At 36.5% G+C, this 20728-nt stretch overlaps 2 protein-coding genes and 1 long non-coding RNA gene across 3 annotated transcripts in view; 2 read left to right on the plus strand and 1 right to left on the minus strand.

Moving 5' to 3' along the window:
• The first annotated feature begins 20 nt into the window (after positions 1-20).
• On the plus strand, positions 21-4135 carry cdc123 (cell division cycle 123 homolog (S. cerevisiae)). Its single transcript, XM_051892474.1, has 13 exons — positions 21-277; positions 865-936; positions 1031-1094; positions 1173-1205; positions 1290-1385; positions 1472-1578; positions 1704-1752; positions 2117-2192; positions 2306-2428; positions 2522-2550; positions 3190-3321; positions 3445-3582; positions 3717-4135. Exons 1-13 carry the CDS (start codon positions 204-206, stop codon positions 3771-3773), a joined length of 1050 nt encoding a protein of 349 aa, XP_051748434.1. The 5' UTR covers positions 21-203; the 3' UTR covers positions 3774-4135.
• On the minus strand, positions 3477-7883 carry LOC127511570 (uncharacterized). The gene is made up of 3 exons (XR_007930076.1): positions 7761-7883; positions 6806-6887; positions 3477-3615 (listed from the first exon to the last, which is right to left on the minus strand). It is a non-coding gene; the product is annotated as an uncharacterized LOC127511570 (long non-coding RNA).
• A 19-nt stretch (positions 7884-7902) lies between these two features.
• Positions 7903-20728, plus strand: part of camk1da (calcium/calmodulin-dependent protein kinase 1Da) — a 65982-nt gene continuing 53156 nt past the window's right edge. The window contains exon 1 of the mRNA XM_051892473.1: positions 7903-8356. Within this exon, the coding sequence (XP_051748433.1) occupies positions 8259-8356 (98 nt within the window). The 5' untranslated portion in view covers positions 7903-8258. The remainder of the gene's footprint in view (positions 8357-20728) is intronic.

Genomic DNA, 20728 nt, shown 5'->3' on the forward strand with positions numbered 1-20728 from the left:
TGTATACATTATATTGTCAACCTGGACACTGATATTTAGGAAGAACAAATATAACTGAACATAAAACATCCCTTAAAGTATTAAAAATACAGAATCGTTACAAAACAAAGCACGGTTATGAATCGGAACTGTAGTTACCAGTACTATCGTTATGCCGGAATGTTTTTGAGGTTGCGCAGATTATCAGTGTAGTTTCAGGCAGCATGAAGAAGGAGCAGGTTGTAAACTGTCAGTTTTCTGTTTGGTATCCTTTATTCAAGAAACACACAATTAAGAGGTAAGAGAGTTATTTGCACCGCGTGGTAATATATAATGATCGCGTTGTCACCGGGAAACTCAGAAAGCGTCCAAACGTCGTGCGTTGTAGTAAAAAGTACCATAGCAAATTATGGTACTATGATGCAGCCATGGACATTTACCATGGTGCTTCCATGTTTTTGGACGATATTTTTGGATATGCTCATTAGTACTGCCATGTTTTTTTTTTTTTTTTTTTTTTTTTTTTTTTGTTTGTTTGTTTGTTTGTTTTTTTTGGACAACTACCATTGTATTTGAACATGAATATATATCAAAATAACACAGTATATTCCATTACTGTACTCATTTTTTTTTTCCAGTTCAATTTAAAATTGCTTTATTTGCATGAATGTAAATAATACAATATTGCCAAAGCTGTACTTTATCTCCATGTATGCATGTATGTATGTATGTATGTATGTGTGTGTGTGTGTGTGTGTGTGTAAATTATGTACTATAACAAAGCCTAAAATACTGATGGACCTTTGAGTTTATATACTAATGTTTTTGATTAATGTGATGTTGTAGTTAAGTAGCTATTAATGCTGATTATTTTCTCTTTTTCAGCTTGATTCTGTCTATACCTCAGAATGTAATCGATTACTTATTAGATGACGGGACACTTGTGGTTTCTGGCAGGTGAGATTTGGGCAACGGTTTGGTATTGAACAAACAATTGCGACAGTTTCTGTTCTTGCCTGGTTATAGGATGTCTCATTGTCTCTATTTATAGTGAGAACAACAATTTGCAAACGCAGGCCGCCAACAACAGTGACTCGGATGAGGAGGACATTCAGGTGAGTGTGGCTGTGTGAAATACAAGTACATTTAGATATCTCTTATACTACTCCTGATCTCGTGGTTTTGTTTTCCAGTGGACTGACGATGAAACTACAACAACGGTTACGGTGCGTCTCATTCCTCTCATTCAATCAAAGCCGAGCTGATCTAATATATTTGTGCAGGTACTAAATTGTGGTTATCTTCCACAGGCCCCAGAATTCCCAGAGTTCAATGTAAAGGTGCAGGAGGCAATAAATGTTCTGGGCGGATGCGTCTTTCCAAAACTGAACTGGAGCGCCCCACGGGTGAGAAAATTTTACTCCCAATTGCATTTCATACACATGAATCTATTATATTCACAATACTCTTCATATTTCTGTCTTCCTCTCAGGATGCTAACTGGATTGCCCTGAACAGTTCCTTGCAGTGTCAGAGTCTAAGTGACATCTTCCTCCTTTTCAAAAGTTCAGATTTCATCACGCATGACCTCACACAGCCGTAAGTGTCTCGCACAGGTTCATAAAGGCTGATATTCCCGGTTCCCATCAAGCTCCGTGTGATTTGATTTTTCTTCTCAAGAAATTTGGATGGTTGAAGTAATAATTTTGTACCTTCGTTGGCAGATTCCTCCATTGTAGTGATGATTCTCCAGACCCAACCATAAACTATGAGGTACAGAAAACACAATAAAGCAGCCAAACATACTTTTTTTTTCAGTATGCACCATTCAGATATTTTTGTTCCATAGCACACCTTTATTATATTATATTATATTATATTATAATATTATATTATAATATTATATTATATTATATTTTAGTGCTGTCAAATGATTATCATGATTAATCGCATCCAAAATAAAAGTTTGTGTTTACATAATATATGTGTAGTACTGTGTATATTTATTATGTATATATGTAACAATAAATTATATTATATTATATTATAATGAAACCCGATGAATAACCATTAAATATCTTTTAAATAAACATTATTAAATAATAAATAATTTTCATGTGGGACTCATTTTGTGCAGTTGGTGTTGAGAAAATGGAGCGAGCTCATTCCAGGAGGAGAATTCCGTTGCTTTGTGAAAGAAAATAAACTAATTGGTATGAACAATCTGCATTTATTATACTAATATGTGAATATTCTGTTTTGAATTTAATGCTTTTAATTGAATGTACTGTATAATGTTCATACTAAGATCAAGGTTGTTTTTTAGCGATCTGTCAGAGAGATTACACACAACATTATCAGCACATCGCCAAACAAGAGGCCAGCATCTCCTCGTCTATACTGCAATTCTTCAGAGACCACATCCAATACCAGTTCCCAGATGAGGACTGTAAGTGTATCAATGCGGAGAAGAAAATATGTCTTATTTTTTAAAATGTTACATATGTGCATTAACAATATTCTATTTTTTTTTTTTTTTCAGTTGTCCTGGATGTTTACAGAGACAGCTCAGTAAGGTTTTTATGAATGCAAATTTTACATTAAAATGTGTAATTTACTGTATAGCAATGTATGATTTTACTCTGAAGTTTAATGTTCATCAGCATTTATCATTTCAGTGAAAAAGTTCTTTTCTGAATTTCAAAAATAGATTGTTTCTTAAATGTAATTCCAGTGCAAGCCTATGGAAGCTTGTTTCTGCCATGAAATAAAAAAAATAAAAAGGTAATTGTGACTTTTTATCTCACAATTCTGACATTTTTTTCTCAGAATTGTGAGTTATAAAGTCAGAATTGCGAGATTTAAACTCGCAATTGCGTGTTATAATTGTGAGGGGAAAAAAGACTGATGTTTTTTCTCAGAATTGTTTATATCTCACAATTCTGACTTTATAACTCACAACTGCATGTTATAAAGTCAGATTTGCTATAAATAAATACACAATTGTGAGAAAAAAGTCAGAATTGCGAGATAAAAAGTCGCAATTACCTTTTTTATTTTTTTATTTAGCGGCGGAAACAAGCTTCCATAGAAGCCAGTTGTTTGTTAAAGAGGACCTATTATGCATTTTTACATGTTTAACTTTATTTAGTGTGTAATGTTGATGTTTGAGCATGAAAAATAGCATATAAAAAGTTTGTTTTTCTAAAGGGACGCGTGTGGTTGATTGACTTCAACCCGTTTGGTGAAGTCACAGACTCATTGCTTTTCACATGGGAGGAGCTAACATCTGGCAAAAATCTCACAGCCAATCAGACGCAATCAGAGGACACAACACAGCAGGTAGTTTATACATGAAAATGGTACACATTATACACCAAACCCTGTTCAAATGCATTTCACGGCCAGTATTTTAAAAGACAAATGTGCTGTTATATTAATAGCATGCATACCGTATTTTATTAGGACGGTCCTGCATTTCGACAAACCACCAGTGAGGTCACGGTTCAGCCCAGCCCATGTCTGTCCTACAGAATCCCACGAGACTTCATGGACCTGACCACAGGGGAAGATGCCTATAAACTCATTGATTTTCTTAAGCTGGTGAGTGAGATGAGGATAAACTATACAGAGGTCCTGTAGAAAAAGAGAGGGAAAGATCACACTGGCTTCATTCATGCAGCAGAATGCGGTCTAATTTTACTCCTTGTATTTCTTTCCTTCCTCTGTAAATACAGAAGAGAGGTCAGCAGGAGGAGGAGGAGTCTGATGCAGAAGGGGAGGGGCCTCCGTAGTAAACTGGCGGAGCTGGGTATCAGTGCTGCCTTCCTGCAGTTTACTTCCAACTCTGCTTGAATAGACCTGTCTGTAGTTTTCAAGAGAACTGGAAGATTTTGATTGGCTACTTCAGGGTTAAGATTAAATTGAGGTACCAAACTTTGTAGGAAGGTCTCATTACTGTATATAATGTGATGGGTGCTGATCTGAGAAGTACCTGTCAAATGCTTATCAGACTTATACACGCTTCTGTATCGCAGAAGACATTTTTATGCTTTCTATCTGCAACAGTGCACGCACACACGTTACAAATTCAAAGTGCAATAGTTTTAAAACTGTGTTATGAAGTAATAAAAAATGTATAATAATTAGAAGAAAAGTTTCTGTGTTCATAAAATTTACAGTTAGATACCAAACCAGATTTTTGTTCTACACTTATTTTTTTATGGTATCCACGTGGGGGCGCCAAATACCAAATAACTGGTGTGCAGGAAGAAGCTGTAATTGCAAAGTAACTTTGGGTTACACTATATACACTATAATTTTTTTTTTTTTAAGGTGTCCTTATTACAGTGCATTTATACATTTAAGTACTGAGTAGTATTACTTAACAACATGTACTTTCTATAGAGTTATGGTTTGGTTTAGGGTTAGTTGCATGTAATCATGCATAATTTACTGTTATGACTACTGTAAGTACATGCAACATATGTAACTGGACACTGTAAAATAAAGTGTTTCCAGGCCTTGAAAACTCATGAATTGTAGTAAAATCTTCCAGTGGCGTGGAAATTTGTGTAGTGCATAGACATTTTTCTAGTTCTAGTAGCTGTTTTCTGCTTAGCTCTAAAATATCTTATCAGCTAGAAATTGTTTCATGTTATTATACAGAGTTTTTTTAAAATCCGTTTCTAGTAATCATAAGCGGCTGAAAAATTCATTGAAAAGATGGAAATTAATTGGTCAAAAGGTTTTACAATAAGGTTCTATACATTAACATTAGTAGATGGAATTGCTAAAGCTTACGAAATAATGAACAAAACTGTTGTAGCATGCAGGTTAAAGTTAATTTATACATACTAATTTATTTTTAACATTAGTGCATCTACAGTAGTGTCCAAAAGTGATGACCAGCCTAGGAAAATTTATACCCTTTATTCAAATATAATAAAAAATATATTAAAGGTTTTGTAAGCGTATTGCATAATGTGCTTCGATTCATGCAAAGAAATTATGAACATGCAAAAACGAGAGAACCAACAAAATATTAATAACTTGTAGTGAGTGTATGTTTTTTTCCTGTGGGCTTTTTGTTTTTCTACGCATTTTTTTGCGTAGTAAAATAAAACCAGTAGTTTTGCCTGTTAATTTTGTCAGATAAAAACCTTAGCCAACTTTAGTGTTTTGTTCTTCCATCTTATTTAAAATATTTTCCTCATATATTGATGGTTTAATCTATGGTAGGCCATGAACAAAAATAAATTTAACAATAAACAATAGTATATTTATATATTGAATTAACATTAACCTAAATTAATAACTGCTGTTAAAATATTTGCTACCTTGTATGATACCTATTGTTAATCAATTAAACCTTATTGTGAAGTGTCACGCAATGTTCCTTCTCCCCCAAAAAGTTAACTTATTTTGGTTCAATTTGAATTTAACTAGCAACATATGAATAACTACCAGCGAGGATGTCTTTATTAGCACTTTTTGTCTGCGGTTCCTGGGTAGCATGATTTGTTTCGTAATGACTGACAAACCAAATGAACAAGTGGACACAGGATTCGGAGGAGAAATATCTTAGATGGGGGAGGGGGGTGGTGACTGTCAGATCAAACTGCTTAGATTTGCTGACTCAGAGCTGGTAAAGAGAGAAAGAGGACAAGAGAGAGAGACAGAATGCAAAGGGAGGGACAGATTTTCCAGAGCCGAGAAACTGCAGTGGTTTGCAGCTGGAATACTCATGAGCGGGAGACTACAGCAGAGGAGCTGACTGATACATACACACACACACATCCTCATTCTATCCTCGCCGCTGACTGTACCACTGATACAAGTGAGCGGTCTGCAGCCAATCTGACATCCACAGCAGACATGTGTCAAGCAAGCTTCAGTGCTGCTTTTAAGGCCTGGTCTCAAACATGCTTTTAACCCTAAAATGTTGTTGTATTATGAGTTATATACACATATGAGGTTCTATGGGGGAGGGACAGTGAGTGAGCGAGCCTAGTTTTGGGGAAAAAAATATTGAAAAGGTTGTCACTGTAAATACATTATTCAAGTGACTCATAAAAGCTCTGGCATCCTCTCACCATCTCAATCTGAAAGTCACGAGGCAACTTGCTGTGAGAAGGCCACCGACCTCAAGGTAAATATTATTTTTTACAGTACAGTTGTGTTACAATTAAGTCCTGGGGTGTTGGATAATAGCAATAAAATAATTTTAAGCATTTCCTGCACTTTTTAAGATTATTGCTAAACACAGGCATGTGTAGAAATCTGAAGCTGGTTTGTGGATTATTATCATCTACAAATGGATGCCACCAGATGTAGCCAAAGTGTTGTTTTACCTTGACTTTGCCTAAACTATTTTTCCTAACATATTGACTTTGTTGCTTTAAAATGCAGTAACTATTAACAGTGATTAATATCATCCATCTTGCATGTGCCATAATGCATCTATATTAAGCTGGCCACTGTTTTATTTCCTACAGGGCACACTGAGAATTTAGACTTTATTAAAATAATTGATCTAAAAGGATGCATGCTTTTTTTCAGTTGGACTTGAGCATGCTTTTGGTGCAATGCGAACAATCCACACAGGCACACGATCTCTCCTCCTCCTCCTCTCCTCTCTCATATGGCAAGCCATTTTAACATTTATTTCATAAAACTATTATTTTTTTATGTTAATAGAACGTATTTGTAAATACTAGGAAGTAATCCAATAGAAACCATCTTTTGATTTTAATTATTCATTAGATACCAGTACTTCTTTCTTTAAAAACGAAAAGAAAAAAAGATTTATTTTTGCCATTTTTACCTTTATTATGAGAGAGCGGAGTGAGATCGGGAAAGGTCCTCGAGCCGGGACTCGAACTCGGGTCGCCCCAAGCTCAATGGCTCTATAAGTTTTGTGGAAAAAAAATTAAAATAGACTTGAATATAGACAAGTCACTATTGAAATAAGTACTGGTGTCGGCGCTGATAGCCTCGTGGGTAGTGCGCCAACACCAGTACTTATTTCAATAGTGACTAGTCTCTATTCAAGTCAATTTTATAGTTCTTTCCACAAGGAAAGTAAAGATTTAATAGACACTAGTGTCTATTAAACAATAGTGTGTTATCCACTTATTACTAGTAATATTTTTCAGTTTTACTAGTAAGATTTTTAATTGAACTATAAAGTCATTACATGTGACAAGGAAAACAGTTGTTAGTAACTAGTGAGATAAAAAAATGGTACTAGTAACAGTTCAGATTGATACTATTGTCTCAAAAGAAACTAGTAAAGCCAGAATAGATATCAGTAACTAAGAAATACACTCTAAAAAATGCTGGCTTAAAAACAACCCAAGTTGGGTTGAAAATGGACAAACCCAGTGATTGGGTTAAATGTTTGACCAACCTGCTGGGCAGTTTTGTTTAAAAAATTACTATATGGCTGGCTTAAAATGAACCCAAACTAGGTTGGAAATAAATGTTCATTTATTAAGGATATTAATAAATGTTAATTTCCAACATAGTTTGGGTTCATTTTAAGCAAGGAATACAGTAATTTTTAAATAATAGTTGTGTTAAATAAAAACTACCCAGCAGGTTGAGTGAAACATTTAACCCAACCACTAGGTTAAAACAACCCAATCGCTGGGTTTGTCCATTTTCAACCCAACTTGGGTTGTTTTTAACCCAGCATTTTTTTAAGAGTGTGGAATAGGTACCAGTAGCAATTGAAATAGGCCTACTGGTTAACCAGTAACAATCAAATATTTACTTACTTGTTTGTTAAATTACTCGTAACAAGAAAAAAAAAAAAAGATTCTTATTAGTTGGATATTAAAACGGCTTGCCATATTTCTCATGCATTTGCTCTTTGTCAGGTCGCGCGGTGAGGAGCACAGCATCTTCCTCCTCCTCATTCACTCACTCTCTCTCCTCATTGCCATAACAACGGATGCAGCGCATCAGTCCGCGCGGGATCAACATTCAGCAGCCGCGCGGGGCGGAATAAACCCGCACCGGTGCCGTTAAGACACCGCACCGCAAAGGTGAAACACGCACGCACGCGCCTCACTGAACTATTTACGTCAAACCGTTTAAGCTGCTACAGGGAGCGCACTCGGGAGATCCTCAGCGGGGTTATTTGGTAACGGTACAACCGGGGGAAGGCGAGAGAAGAAAGAGCAGGAAGTGCAGCGTGGGAAAGCGGGGAAAATCTCCGGGGATCTCCAGCGCACACTTCTCCATCTACGGTCCTCCTCGGTTTTTTTTCCGCCATGGCTCGGGAGAACGGAGAGGCCGGCGGGGATTGCTCGTGGAAGAAGCAGGTCGATGATATCAAGGAGATGTTTGAATTCAAAGAGGTGCTTGGGACGTGAGTAACTTTGTTTTTGGCTTTGACATGCGACTGTAACCGAACCCACTTAAGAAAATTCACCGTGGTAACCACAGTTTCCCATGAGCACAGTAATGCAGTTATTATTACCTGCTTTATCTTAAACCAACCGAAGTGTGAGTGCTGGTCTCTTAGTTCGGTGTGGTTTGCTGGTTTTACAGATGTTTTGGGTACTTACTGGCTGGACACCCTTGGAGACCAGCTTGACAACCAGCTGAACAGCAGCTTGGCCAGCCTAGGAGACCATCTGAAACCACTTAAAACCAAAAAACCATCTTAGGCTTGTTTAAGATACTTGTTTCAGCACTACTACTACTGTAAAATCAAGTTATTAATTTGTGATCACTTTCAAACAGCTTCAGGATATTTCTTTCACTTTGTTTCTATATTTATTTATTTTGATTGCGGTGGTGGCTAATACAATAACAATACAGTAACAATAAGTTTTAATACAGCCCTTTTTAAGTAAAATCAAAGTTCATTGCACTTTTAGACATTAAACTATAAACAATAACAAACAACTCTGCTGGAAAATCCACCCTAAAATGGTCCAATATGATCATTAGCTGGTAGACCAGCAACAAAGGCCGGTTTAAGTTGGTCAGACTGGTTTTGGACCAGCTAAAAACCGGCTACCATGTTCCAAAACACAGCTACCATCTTAAACTGGGTTTTCCAAGCATAAACGTTTTGTTGTAGCAACACAAAAGAGGAGTTGTTCTGATTGTGGTTTCATTATTATTCACTCCTCATCTAAAAGCTGAAAGTCAGAATGCACTGTAGAAATAGTATTTTTTGCATCCTGGAGGTGTTTTGGTGGAGCTATTTTTTTGTCTTATATTGAAAAAAAACTAATTAAAAGGTGTTTGTTTGATGCATTAAGTGACATGATGGTTTCCGTTAGCCTGCATGCATTGTTTTTGCAGCGGTTGTGGTCATGCACGTGTGTTTGATGATAAACAATTGGACTGTTTCGCAGTCTGCAGCCACTTGCATCGCCATGCATGCATGTTTTCATCCACCTCACAATAGTGATATACTTTCAGGTTGTTAGTTAGCCTGATATTCAATCCCTCCTGGACCTATAAAGATGAACCTATGTGTATCTACCATGTCTTAACTACATAGTAATAGGTGCACCGATGCACCGTTTTTGTTGTGCATCCTTGCAGGCCTGTATAGTGTTTATACGTACTGTGGTGGGTCGCCCCCGGTTGCTTTGACTGCAGTAATTTAATCTCTGTGTGCTAACCAGGGGAGAGTCGGATTAACCAGGTCGGATTATTGCACTGGAGGAAGACAGTCCTTGAATAGATTGTGTCTAAATTTCATAATGCATGTCTGAGAGGTTTACTTAAAGTGTAAGTTTGTATTCTTTCTTCTTTGTATTGGTACAATCAATGTTGGTAGAATATGAGCAAATATGTTTACTTCTCCCTGTTACCTGGTCCGCGAAATTCACATTTATTCGTCAACAAAGTCCAACGGGTGACACAAAATTCATCATTCGGTGGACTTTTGACAGCTCCAGGGCTTTCGTGAAAACTACAGATTGTACTTCCGCATTTTTGTATCCCTGCCTATGGACAGTCGGATCGACAGAGGGTTGTTCACAGAACAGTTATTGTAAGGGTAGGTTTATCACTGTTTCAGTTTTTGTATCGTATTTTACTTTGTCTACAGCATTATGGTAAAAACAGAACACTAATGCAACAGCTTTCCTAACTGTAAGCGACGGCTTTTTAATTTGTTGGGTTGGGCAGTTTTTGGCGTAAAACAGTTTGAAATGTTGACTACAAACACTGAGGTTTTTCAGATTTTCTGTCACAGTGCTCTCTCCATATTTATGATTCTTAGCCTTTAGCCACTGCCCAAAACGCGCTGGATCCTTCACCGGAAACTGAAAATAACTAATTTCAGCTAATGGTTTAATATTTTAATTATTGCACCCGGGAAAAAGTTGACACCATTGAGACTAAAAGTTTGCTAAGAAGTATTTCCTACTCAACACTGTAAACCCGAATAAGTTGGCAAAACTCAGGTAAATCAAAGGTAATCAGTTACATCAATTTTTTGATGTAACTAAGAAATTCAAAGTTTAAGTAAGCAGAACTGGCAGATTTCAGTTTTGTACTCATACATTTTAATTGCTCTAACTTAAAAAATTAATTCATACATTTAACTTAAAACTATCATGTACTCTCACCTTTTTAGCAGTGGCAATTTAGCTAGCTATAACTAGCTAATTCAGCAAATGCTAATTGGTGACAATGCTTTGATGACGTTAGCATAACAACATTTGTTGAAAAAGTACGGCAATATAGAACATTTATCATATAACATTTATAACATTATCATTTATCTCATCACTTATCATTAGATAACACTTAATTTGAGCATTTATTCTCCCTTTCGAGTGTCATGGTCAAGCATGCTGGGAAATAGAAATCCCAGCCCAGTTTCAGGTAAATTTAAGTTTGTCTAAATTAAATGAGACAAGTTCATAAAACTCAAAACAATGAAACAATTCAGATTACTTAAAATGTGTCAGTTTCACGAACTCAAAAGAAAAAGAAAGTTCTAAATACTCACAAGTTAATTTGATTGAACTAATTTGTTTAATTTGAGTTTGCCCTACTCAAACCAATTAATTATTTTGAGCGTTAAGGTTTACAGTAAAGCAAGGCGGTATTTGACTCTAGTCAAGCCTATCCAATAGGAGCAGACTAGGAGTGGCTTTGGACTACAACACAGTTTTCCTACCTATTTGGCAAAAGGGAAGACAGCAGCCTTTTTTCTCTGTTTTCTCTAGTCAGGTAGCACCAATTTAAAACAAATTTCACCTTTCTATCACATAGGCAGCCAAGTTTTATTGAAAGCCCATTTTGCCAGTGGTGATTTACCCCTTTAACGATCATTGTGATACTTGCACATATTGCATGTTATTATAATTACAGTATCACTAAAAAGGTGTCACGAGATTACACTTATGTAAATAAACCATGATTGTTCAGTTGGACAAGTGTTTTGTAATCGAAGAGCTCCGTCTGTGAGCACACACCTATTAAACCTATGATTAGGTGGATCCGAACTCTATGTGAAGACGCTGCCGTCATAGCAACCCAAGAGACAGGAGTCATGGCAACTCTGACTGGCCCGTTCAAGCACACCATTAAGAGGGTCTCACCGATCTTCATTTCCCCTCGTATAAAAAAACACTGCTGGCATCGTACGGTTCTCTTCGCCCACGCTCAGGCACACGCAGATTTTATTTATCCACCCACAGACATCCAACTGGTCATTATAAACCAGTACACAGCATGCCTGATCTTTACTGTGTTCACAGTTTAGTGTTATTATTTCCTTTGGAAGTATTGACTATTGATTTGGTCTAAAATGGCTAGGAAAAGCCACAGAATACTTATAACCCTGTTAGTTCACTCTATCCAGGGCTTTTCCCGAAGAACGACAGCTGTGTTGACGTTTCCGGCAGTGCGGAGGGTATTTCTGCCCATATTCTTGACGGATGTGTCAATTCAACAGTTGGGCTTTGCAGGGGCAGCTTTCTAAAACCGTATGTTTTTAGAAACGAAATGGTTTTTGCTCAGAGACCTCGGCTATTTCACATCCTCTCCGAACCAGCCCACACTTGGAGTCACATGAATCATTCAGTTCTAGCTTATTTGGCCCTGAATGACCACACAAGACTGACTTCACTTTCTTTTTCTAGCTTTCTCACTCTATCTTTGAGTATGCAACTGCAAGATCATTTCCTGATCTCTCAGACCATCCGTTTAAACCTTGTGTAAGCCATCCTGTTTCTTCATGAGATGTAAATTTTGGGGGCCAGGTGCATAAACGATAGCAATGTAAGCTTTTGTTCTTTACTTCACTTTAACTGTTATGGTGGGTTGGAAGTGGCTTGTGTATTGTAAGTTTAGTAAGCATTTTGTTAAAGCTTATTGGCATAAGTCAAAAAAGCCCACCTCCTTCTAAGTGTAATATAGTATTATACACTGCCCGGCCCAAAAAAAAAAAAAAAAAAAGGTCGTATTTTAATAGGCAAATACTTAAATGGGATCTATTATGCCCCCTTTTCACAAGATGTAATATAAGTCTCTGGTGTCCCCAGAATGTGTCTGTGAAGTTCAAAATACCCCATAGATCATTTATTATATCTTGTCAAATTTGCCCCTATTTGGGTGTGAGCAAAAACATGCAGTTTTTGTGTTGCTTTGTTGTTGTTGAGCAACCGAAGCGCGAGCTTTAACAGCTCACACTTTGGTTGCTCAACAACAACAAAGCAGGAGAATCTCATGCAGCCAAAATGAGGATTGTCAGTAACGGTGTTCAGCCTTACATTGTTCAAACCGGAGTCGGACACTGATGGAGAGACTCAGGAAGAAATTACAACTTTTAGAATGCATCTGGACGCTTCTGAATGGTTAGTGGATAAATTTATGTAGTTGCTTTATGTAGTGCTCACGTCTTGCATTGTCAATACAAGATCTTGACCAAAAACTGATACACCTCTTGATGGAAATACATTTATTTGTGTTGACAATGCAAGAGGTGAGCACTCTGTAAAATCTCCTCCAGCACATCCCAAAGACTTTCACTGAGTTTAAGGTCTGGACTCAGAGATGCCAATTCGTGTGTGAAAATGATTCTTCATGCTCCCTCCCAAACATTGTTTCACAGTTTGAGCCTGATGAATCTTGACATTGTCATCCTGGAATATGGCATGATATGACTTCCTACATGATTGTTTAAGAAATGAAAAGCTATACACTCCACATTTTAGGGTTAAAAGAACTGTTGCCAAACATATAACATGCTAGAAATATAATAATCACTGCAATAATGAACCATTCATAAATTCTTAAGTATTTGCCTATTAAAATCCAAACTGGCTTGGCTGTATGTATGATTAGAAGTATCGTTCATGTCTGTTACAAATTATGCACTGAAGTTTAATTTGTTCAAATCCATAACCTTTGAAGCATTAGTAATAGCGATGCTTATACCTTAACAAGCACCACTAATAACAATATTATCACCCGCACAGTATGACTATGTAGAAATAGACTTGTCTTCTCTGCCTACAGTGCCTAGTAACCATTAGGGACATGAGAATTCAGTGTCGTGTTTCATCTGTGTGTGTGAACACCTCCAGTGTTGTTCTCTGAACTGAATTATTCAGTATGTGAAGCGCCCAGAGGCCGCAGGAGGTCATGTGATCACTCAACAGGTGCGTGTGCGCCAGGTATGTGTACATGATGCTACTGTTAGAAAACTCTCAGAGCCACAGTCTAAAACAGACACATATCGTACGCCAGGTGAGGTGACTCGAGAGGAGAGAAAGGAAAGGCAGAGGAGAGATAAAAAAAGAGAGAGGAAACATTGAGGCCATGAAGCCCTTAATTGCCTGCTCCATTTTCAGGCCTGTGCTCCTGGCTTTGTCCTCTATTTAAGAGTCTCTCTCTCACTCTCTCTCTCTCTATCATATCCCTCTGTACTTTATTAAAGTGAATTTTACAGGGCAAGCCAGAGTTCAAAATGAGATTCTATTATAAAATCCATGTCACAGATACTCGCTGTGCTCTGTTATAAATGAGGGAAGCCTGAGTTGTTGTTTGGAAAGTCTCTTAAAAGGTACACTAAATCATTTTTGTCCTCTTGAATTGTACTTTTATTATATTACCAAAAACTGCTGTCACATTGGGCATATGTCATGGTTGTTGTCAAAGGGCTCTTTGTGACATTTACTAACATTTTTTTGGCCTCTGCAAGTATTTCACTTGCGTAAATAATACAAATTACAGTTTAATAGGGGATAAAAATATTTAAGGCTAGAAACATTTCTTTTAGCTGTTGACAGGTGCAGCAAAAAAAGTTAGTTTGAATTTTGAATCATTTTTTTGTTGTTTTTAATGCAACAAATGATTATTATTTGTATTTTTTCTATGTGTAAACATCCTTTAAACAAGATACATTTACTGAATTTTTTACTATTTGCGAAAAATAAAATAAAAAATAATAATAATTATAAAAAAATAAACTCTGACCCCAAACTTTTAAACAGTAGTGTATTGTTACAAGCATGTTGAGATCCTGGAAAACAAGTACAAAATACAAAGAAAGATTTTTTTTTTTTTTTTTTTTGCAGCACTGAAAGGTTTTGTTATTGCGGTAGAGAGTGTCTTCCTGTCTTTGGGAGTGTTCCCAACGGCTGTTCACTGATGTGGTAAGCTTGAGATACTGAGTCAGCTGTCCGAGGTGTAATCTTTAGCTTCAGCGCTGTCTGTGTTCAGACACAGGGGGAAAGTTACGCTTACTCTGACAGAAAATATCACAAATTGCTTAAAGGTGAAGTAGGGGAAGTGTGTAATTTTTTTCAGTCGTAATTATATCCTCCAATCCTAGTTCGCAGAGAGATGTGCCATAAATAAAAGTGCAGATATTACACTCATAACCTTTAACAACCCATTTGGGTAAATTCAAACTCTTCAGAAAAGTGTGTTGTTGAGTTTAAGTCTGAAGGAGTTGACAGCTTTGCAAGAAATCCTTTGTCTTTTTTCTTTACATAAACATTCTTTAAACAAGATACTTTTACTGATTTTAAGATACTATTTGCAAAACGGATTTAAAAAAATCAACTAATTTTAAATGGAAAATTAGTTTTTTTTTTTTTTTTTTTTTTTTTTTAATATAATATGAAAGCTTGTTTCTGCCACAAAATAAATCTATATAAATAATCTCACAATTCTGACTTATTCTCGCAATTGTGAGTTTGCATCTCACAATTCTGACTTTATTTCTCAGAATTGCAAGATTTTTTTCAGAGGGTTTTAGATCAGGTCATAGCACAGAGTTAGCTCTGCTTAGGGTAGCTAACGACCTTTTAGTAAAGACTGACTTTGGTAGCAGTGTTGCCTTAGTTTTGCTAGATCTTAGCTCATCATTTGATACGATTGATAATTTCATTTTAGTTGAAAGATTAAGACAGTACGTGGGCATCCAAGGAACTGCTCAAAGCTGGTTTGCCTCTTATCTTCAAAATAGAACCTTTTCTGTTAAAATTGGAAACTTTTCCTCATCAATAGCTTCTATCACACGTGGCGTTCCTCAAGGTTCCGTTTTGGGACCAGTGTTATTTTCATTTTATATGCTTCCTCTTGGTTCTATTTTTAAGAAATATAGCATTTTGTATCACTTTTATGCTGATGACACCCAGATGTATCTGCCCATAAAGTCTTCGCTGTCATGTCTTCAGAGAGTTCAAAATGCGGCAGCAAGGTTGCTGACACGCAATTGCGAGTTTATATCTCACAATTCTGAATTTATAACTCACAATTTTGACTTTATATGACATAATTCTGACATTATATCTTGCAATTGTGAGTTTATATCTCGCAATTCTGAGAAAAAAGTCAGAATTGTGAAATAAAAAGTCGCAATTACCTTTTTTATTTTTTATTTCATGGCAGAAACAAGATTCCATAATGTAAGTACATGCACTACCGTTCAAAAGTTTGGGGTCAATAAGATTTTTAAAAGTTTTTGAAAGAAATCTTACGCTCACCAACCAAAAGTGAATTTTATTACAATTTAAAATAGCATTTTTTTATTTATTTTTTTTTAAATGTATTTTAGATAATATATTGTAAAATTTGGAGATATACCATTAATAAAAATGCAGATGTTAAACTCTTAACCTTTAAAGGCCCGTTCACACCAAGGACGATAACTACAACGATAAAGAAAAAATCTTTCTAAATATAAATGAATAGCAGAGTTCACACCACAAGTATAATAAAAATGCCACAGAGAAACGATATCTTTGAAATCACTTTCAGAAGGTTTTTTTTTTTCTAGCTGATGAATAATAAAAACACTGACAGACAAACAGAATCCATCCTGCTTTAAAGAGCTTGAGCTTTTAAAGTGGCAGACGACAAAACTGAAGCACACGCTTGTAATAAACGCTCGTGAAAGGACGCTAATATAGTTATCGTTTTTGGTGTGAACAGGCCTTTAACATCTCATTTTGGTAAATTCAAACTGTTCAGAAAAGTGTGTTGTTGAGTTCGATTCTGAAGAAGTTGACAGCTTTGCAAGAAATCCCTTCTCTCATAACTGGGCCCCTGTGGCACAGTCTGTTTTGGAGAACAAAAGCATGCACAGTTTTGCAAGTTTCCTCTGATGCAAACATCTTGTGACCGCTCTAATTGATCCCCCCATGTGCACAGCTCACACAACCATCTGCTGTGTGACGTTGACGTCAGGTAATAACATGGAGAAACTACATGGTAGGATCTTGTAAGATCCTCATGAAAGTCGCCTCATCCAATACATGTTGACAGGATGTGGTTTGCGGGGAGTTACACAGTAACTCACTAAGTTGTTTGGCTTTGGGGTCATGAGCTGGATTAATCTGCCCTGATCAAAGCAAACCGCTTCACGGTGGAGGAAACCCGTCTGGAGATTATCCTCTCCCTTCCGTCTCTCCTCAAGCTCTGCCGTCTTTGGCTCGCTCTTCTGTTCATCCGAGTGTGCGGTCTGGTTCCTGCCATCGCTTTCAGCCAAGGGGACGACCGTCTGCACTCGTGTCACCAATGTTTATCAGCAAAGCTTGTTCACTTAACAAGAGCGGGCAGAATCTGAATGAGATTATGCCCAAATCCCATCTGCTGCTGACAACATGGGCACAACAACACGCCACCCACAAACAGTCTTATGTGTTTTTACAGACTTCAACTTGTCTTTGTTGCACTATAATGCAACTGTGCAACTACAAATACTCATTATCAGTCACTTTGATGATCTGGGTTGTACAATTTCCCTTATTCTCTGTTTTTAGCCATCAGTAAATAAATAACTCCTGGTGTTTTTAAAGGGATACTTCACCCATGAATGAATGAAGATTCTGTCATCATTGACTGCACCAATAATGTGTTTATTTCCAATTGTGGTAATTTTTATCACTATTATTCACCCCAATGCACAGCACAAATGATGAACTCACACACAGACAGCATGATATGGTATCCAGCCTCAGTCTTTTTTCTGTGACGTGCCTAAAATGTCTCCATTTCGATGTTTGACCATTAATATACTGCTTTATATTTCTTCAGCACCCTGAATCTGCAAATAAATGCTATTAAAGTGTTAACATGCCTGTTTATGGTAATTGAAATCGGCATATGCCACGTTTTACTACAATTATGGTTGCTATGATTTATGATGGGGATGCACGATATATCGGCCACCATATCAGTATCGGGCAATATATAATTTTTTAAAGTTATCGTTATTGGCCTGATGAGAAAATTTGGTCGATATATTAAAGCCAATAAATAACAGATTATTTCCTTCAGCTGGAACACTTCAGATGCGCACTGTCCAGCATTATGGTTTTGAATTGCTTGAAATATGATTTAAATCACTTCATAAAGGAAAATACAATTAAGTGCAATGTACAGCGCAAGTCTTTCATATAAGCTGTATAATATTATAATGAGAACATTATAACTGTGTGCTTGGGACATGGCTTTTAATGGTGAGACTTTTGTTTTTGTAATCAGGCTCTCAAAAATTATGTAAAATTTAGATTTAGATTTATCAGCCAATATATCGGTTACTGGCATTTAAATATAAATAATTATCGGTTATCAGTATCAGCCAAAATTTTCATATCGCTGCATCCCTAAATTATGAGATTAATCACTTCAATTTGTATTGTGTTTACATGAGGTAAAGTTTAATCACAATCAATTTATTCACCATCATGTGGTTTGTTCTTCTGTGGAACACAAAAGAAGACATTTTGAAGAATATTTTTGAAAGTCAATGGGGTCCAAAACAGCACTGCTCCCAATTGACTTCTATTGTATGAAAAGAAAAAATCTTTCAAAATATCTTCTTTTGTGTTCTGCAGAAGAAAGAACACCATACAGTTTTGGAATGACATGAGAGTGAGTAAATGATGGCAATTTAATGTTAATGTTCAATATGATAACTGGACTCTACCTGCTGAAATAAGCATGCAAGATAAGGTCATGTTTTAAACGTTTGTTTCATGAAATCACAAGAATATTTCTGGCCACTAAAATACTGACTATAACAGGCATTTAGAGATTATTTAGTCCCTTAAATGACCTTTTTATGAAAAAACCCCATACTACTTTATGGGACGTCCCCACACTATTTTGTGCCCACAAGGAAAGCAAAACCTGCCCACGCACACAGCACATCACACCACTCGTTTCAAGTAGGATAAGACTCACTGACACTCCTTTCAAGTCCATTAGGCAGGAAAGCATTTGCCTAGCAATGTTTTTATTGACATTTTGCAGCCCCTTTAAACATATGTGAGTCATTAATTATGCCCTGCTTGTTGTGTAGCAGGTATATTATGGCTGTGATTAGTGGGTTTGTATTACATCTCAGCAAGCGTTTCACTTGATGTCTTCATAAAGACCTGTATTTCAGCGTAGCTCACTAATGTTGGATTGAGAGTGCAATTAACAGCCATTGCAGCCATCGGTGGAAATGCTTGTTTGTGAAATTGTAACGTATTGCGGTAGATTGACATACTATTCTTCCTGTTTGATAGTCGTTAGAAACAATGCTTTCAGAGTGTGGTTTCCAACAGTGTTTCAAACTTGTGAAGATGCACATTGTTTCAACTAGTGCAGTTATTGTCTTCCACATGAACGAATTTGAGTATTTAAAAGAGTAAAGCTGTGCAGGCTAAATGAATGTCACTAGTGTGCCATCACCAACCAAAAATAAAACCACATGTTAAATCATTTTCCTCTTCAGGGACTATTTGTCCCGGTCGTGTTCAACTGTAATAGGACAGCATGGGCAAGGCTGTTCCTTTAGACTGCCGTTTAAAATATTGTAGAGGCAGTTTTCTTATTTATATTGTATATTGTACTGACAGTTTTAGCATTACAAAAAATTACATCCTACACTCTGTAAAAATGCTGGTTTAAAAACAACCCAAGTTGGGTTGAACATGGATAAACCAAGCAATTGGGTTGTTTTAACCCCGTTACTGGGTTGTTTGAACCCAACGGTTGGTTTAAATGTTTGCCCAACCTGCTGGGTAGTTTTATTTATATCAACTATTGTTTAAAAATTGCTGTATTGAACCCCAAGTATGTTAGAAATGAACATTTATTAATATGTTTAATTAATAATAATTTATTTTAATTGCTTATTAATAAATGCTCACCTTTTGAGGTGGGTTTTGAATGATTTTGGGTTCATTTTAAGCCAGCCATATAGTAATTTTTAAACAATAGTTGGGTTAAATAAAACTGCCCAGCATGTTGGGCAAACGTTTACCCCAACCACTGGGTTTGTCCATTATCAACCCAACTTGGGTTGTTTTTAACCCAGCATTTTTTAGAGTGTATGTTTTGACTACTGCTATACTACTCATACTATTTCTGCACTGTGCAGAATGCAAATTTCTTTGTACCTATTTAAAATCCACTCCATGTTGCATGAGATATTGTGTCCCACAATGCAGTGCACTCGACTTGACCTTCCATTTCCAATTCTTTTTTTCACTAATTTTTTTCTTCTTTGGACTGGCAAAAATATTTTTTACAATTGAAATAAAAATGCAGATGATAAGATGATAACTGGACTCTACTCGCTGAATTAAGCATGCAAGTTGAGGTCATGTGATGTTTAAAATGTTTGTTACATACTGCAAACTATTTCACATGAGTTTTAATAAAATAGTTGGTATTCAGTAAGCACAGACATGTTTTATGTCCCATTTCTTGACCTGTCTCTAATGTCATTTGTTCCACTGATTATTCAGTGCTTTCAAGTTTTATAAAAAAAAATTATCAATTAGATTTCCAAATGACAGAATTTTCAGTTCACTAAATTATACAGTTACATGCATTAACTACTTGACTTATTAAAGTGTGAAAGGTGTATTTTTGTTTTATTTGCATGTGGGCGGCCCTGCAAGGTGCGCCATATGTGTGTATAGCGCATAACTGTTATTGTTGCTTCAATGCTTGTGAATGAGTTCTTGTACCGTGAGGCTCCTCCTCTCATTTTGATGCATCTCTTTCAGAATACTTGATGCCAAAAATAAAGAGAGAGAATAAAGATTATTTCCCTGCATTAGCTTTTAGCGTACATTACTGCGATTATCTACAATCTTCCACTTGACACATACTCATAATCATAGAACTCGGACACATTATTGTAGGATCAACCTCCGTTTATAAATAGTGACCAGGTTTTCCACCCAGTCGGGAATACAGCTCTTCATTTAGCCTAGCGGCTCAGGACTTTGGCATTCACTGTGAGTCC

This window comes from Ctenopharyngodon idella, chromosome 4 (genome assembly GCF_019924925.1).
Source record: "Ctenopharyngodon idella isolate HZGC_01 chromosome 4, HZGC01, whole genome shotgun sequence".
Taxonomy (NCBI): Eukaryota; Metazoa; Chordata; class Actinopteri; order Cypriniformes; family Xenocyprididae; genus Ctenopharyngodon; species Ctenopharyngodon idella.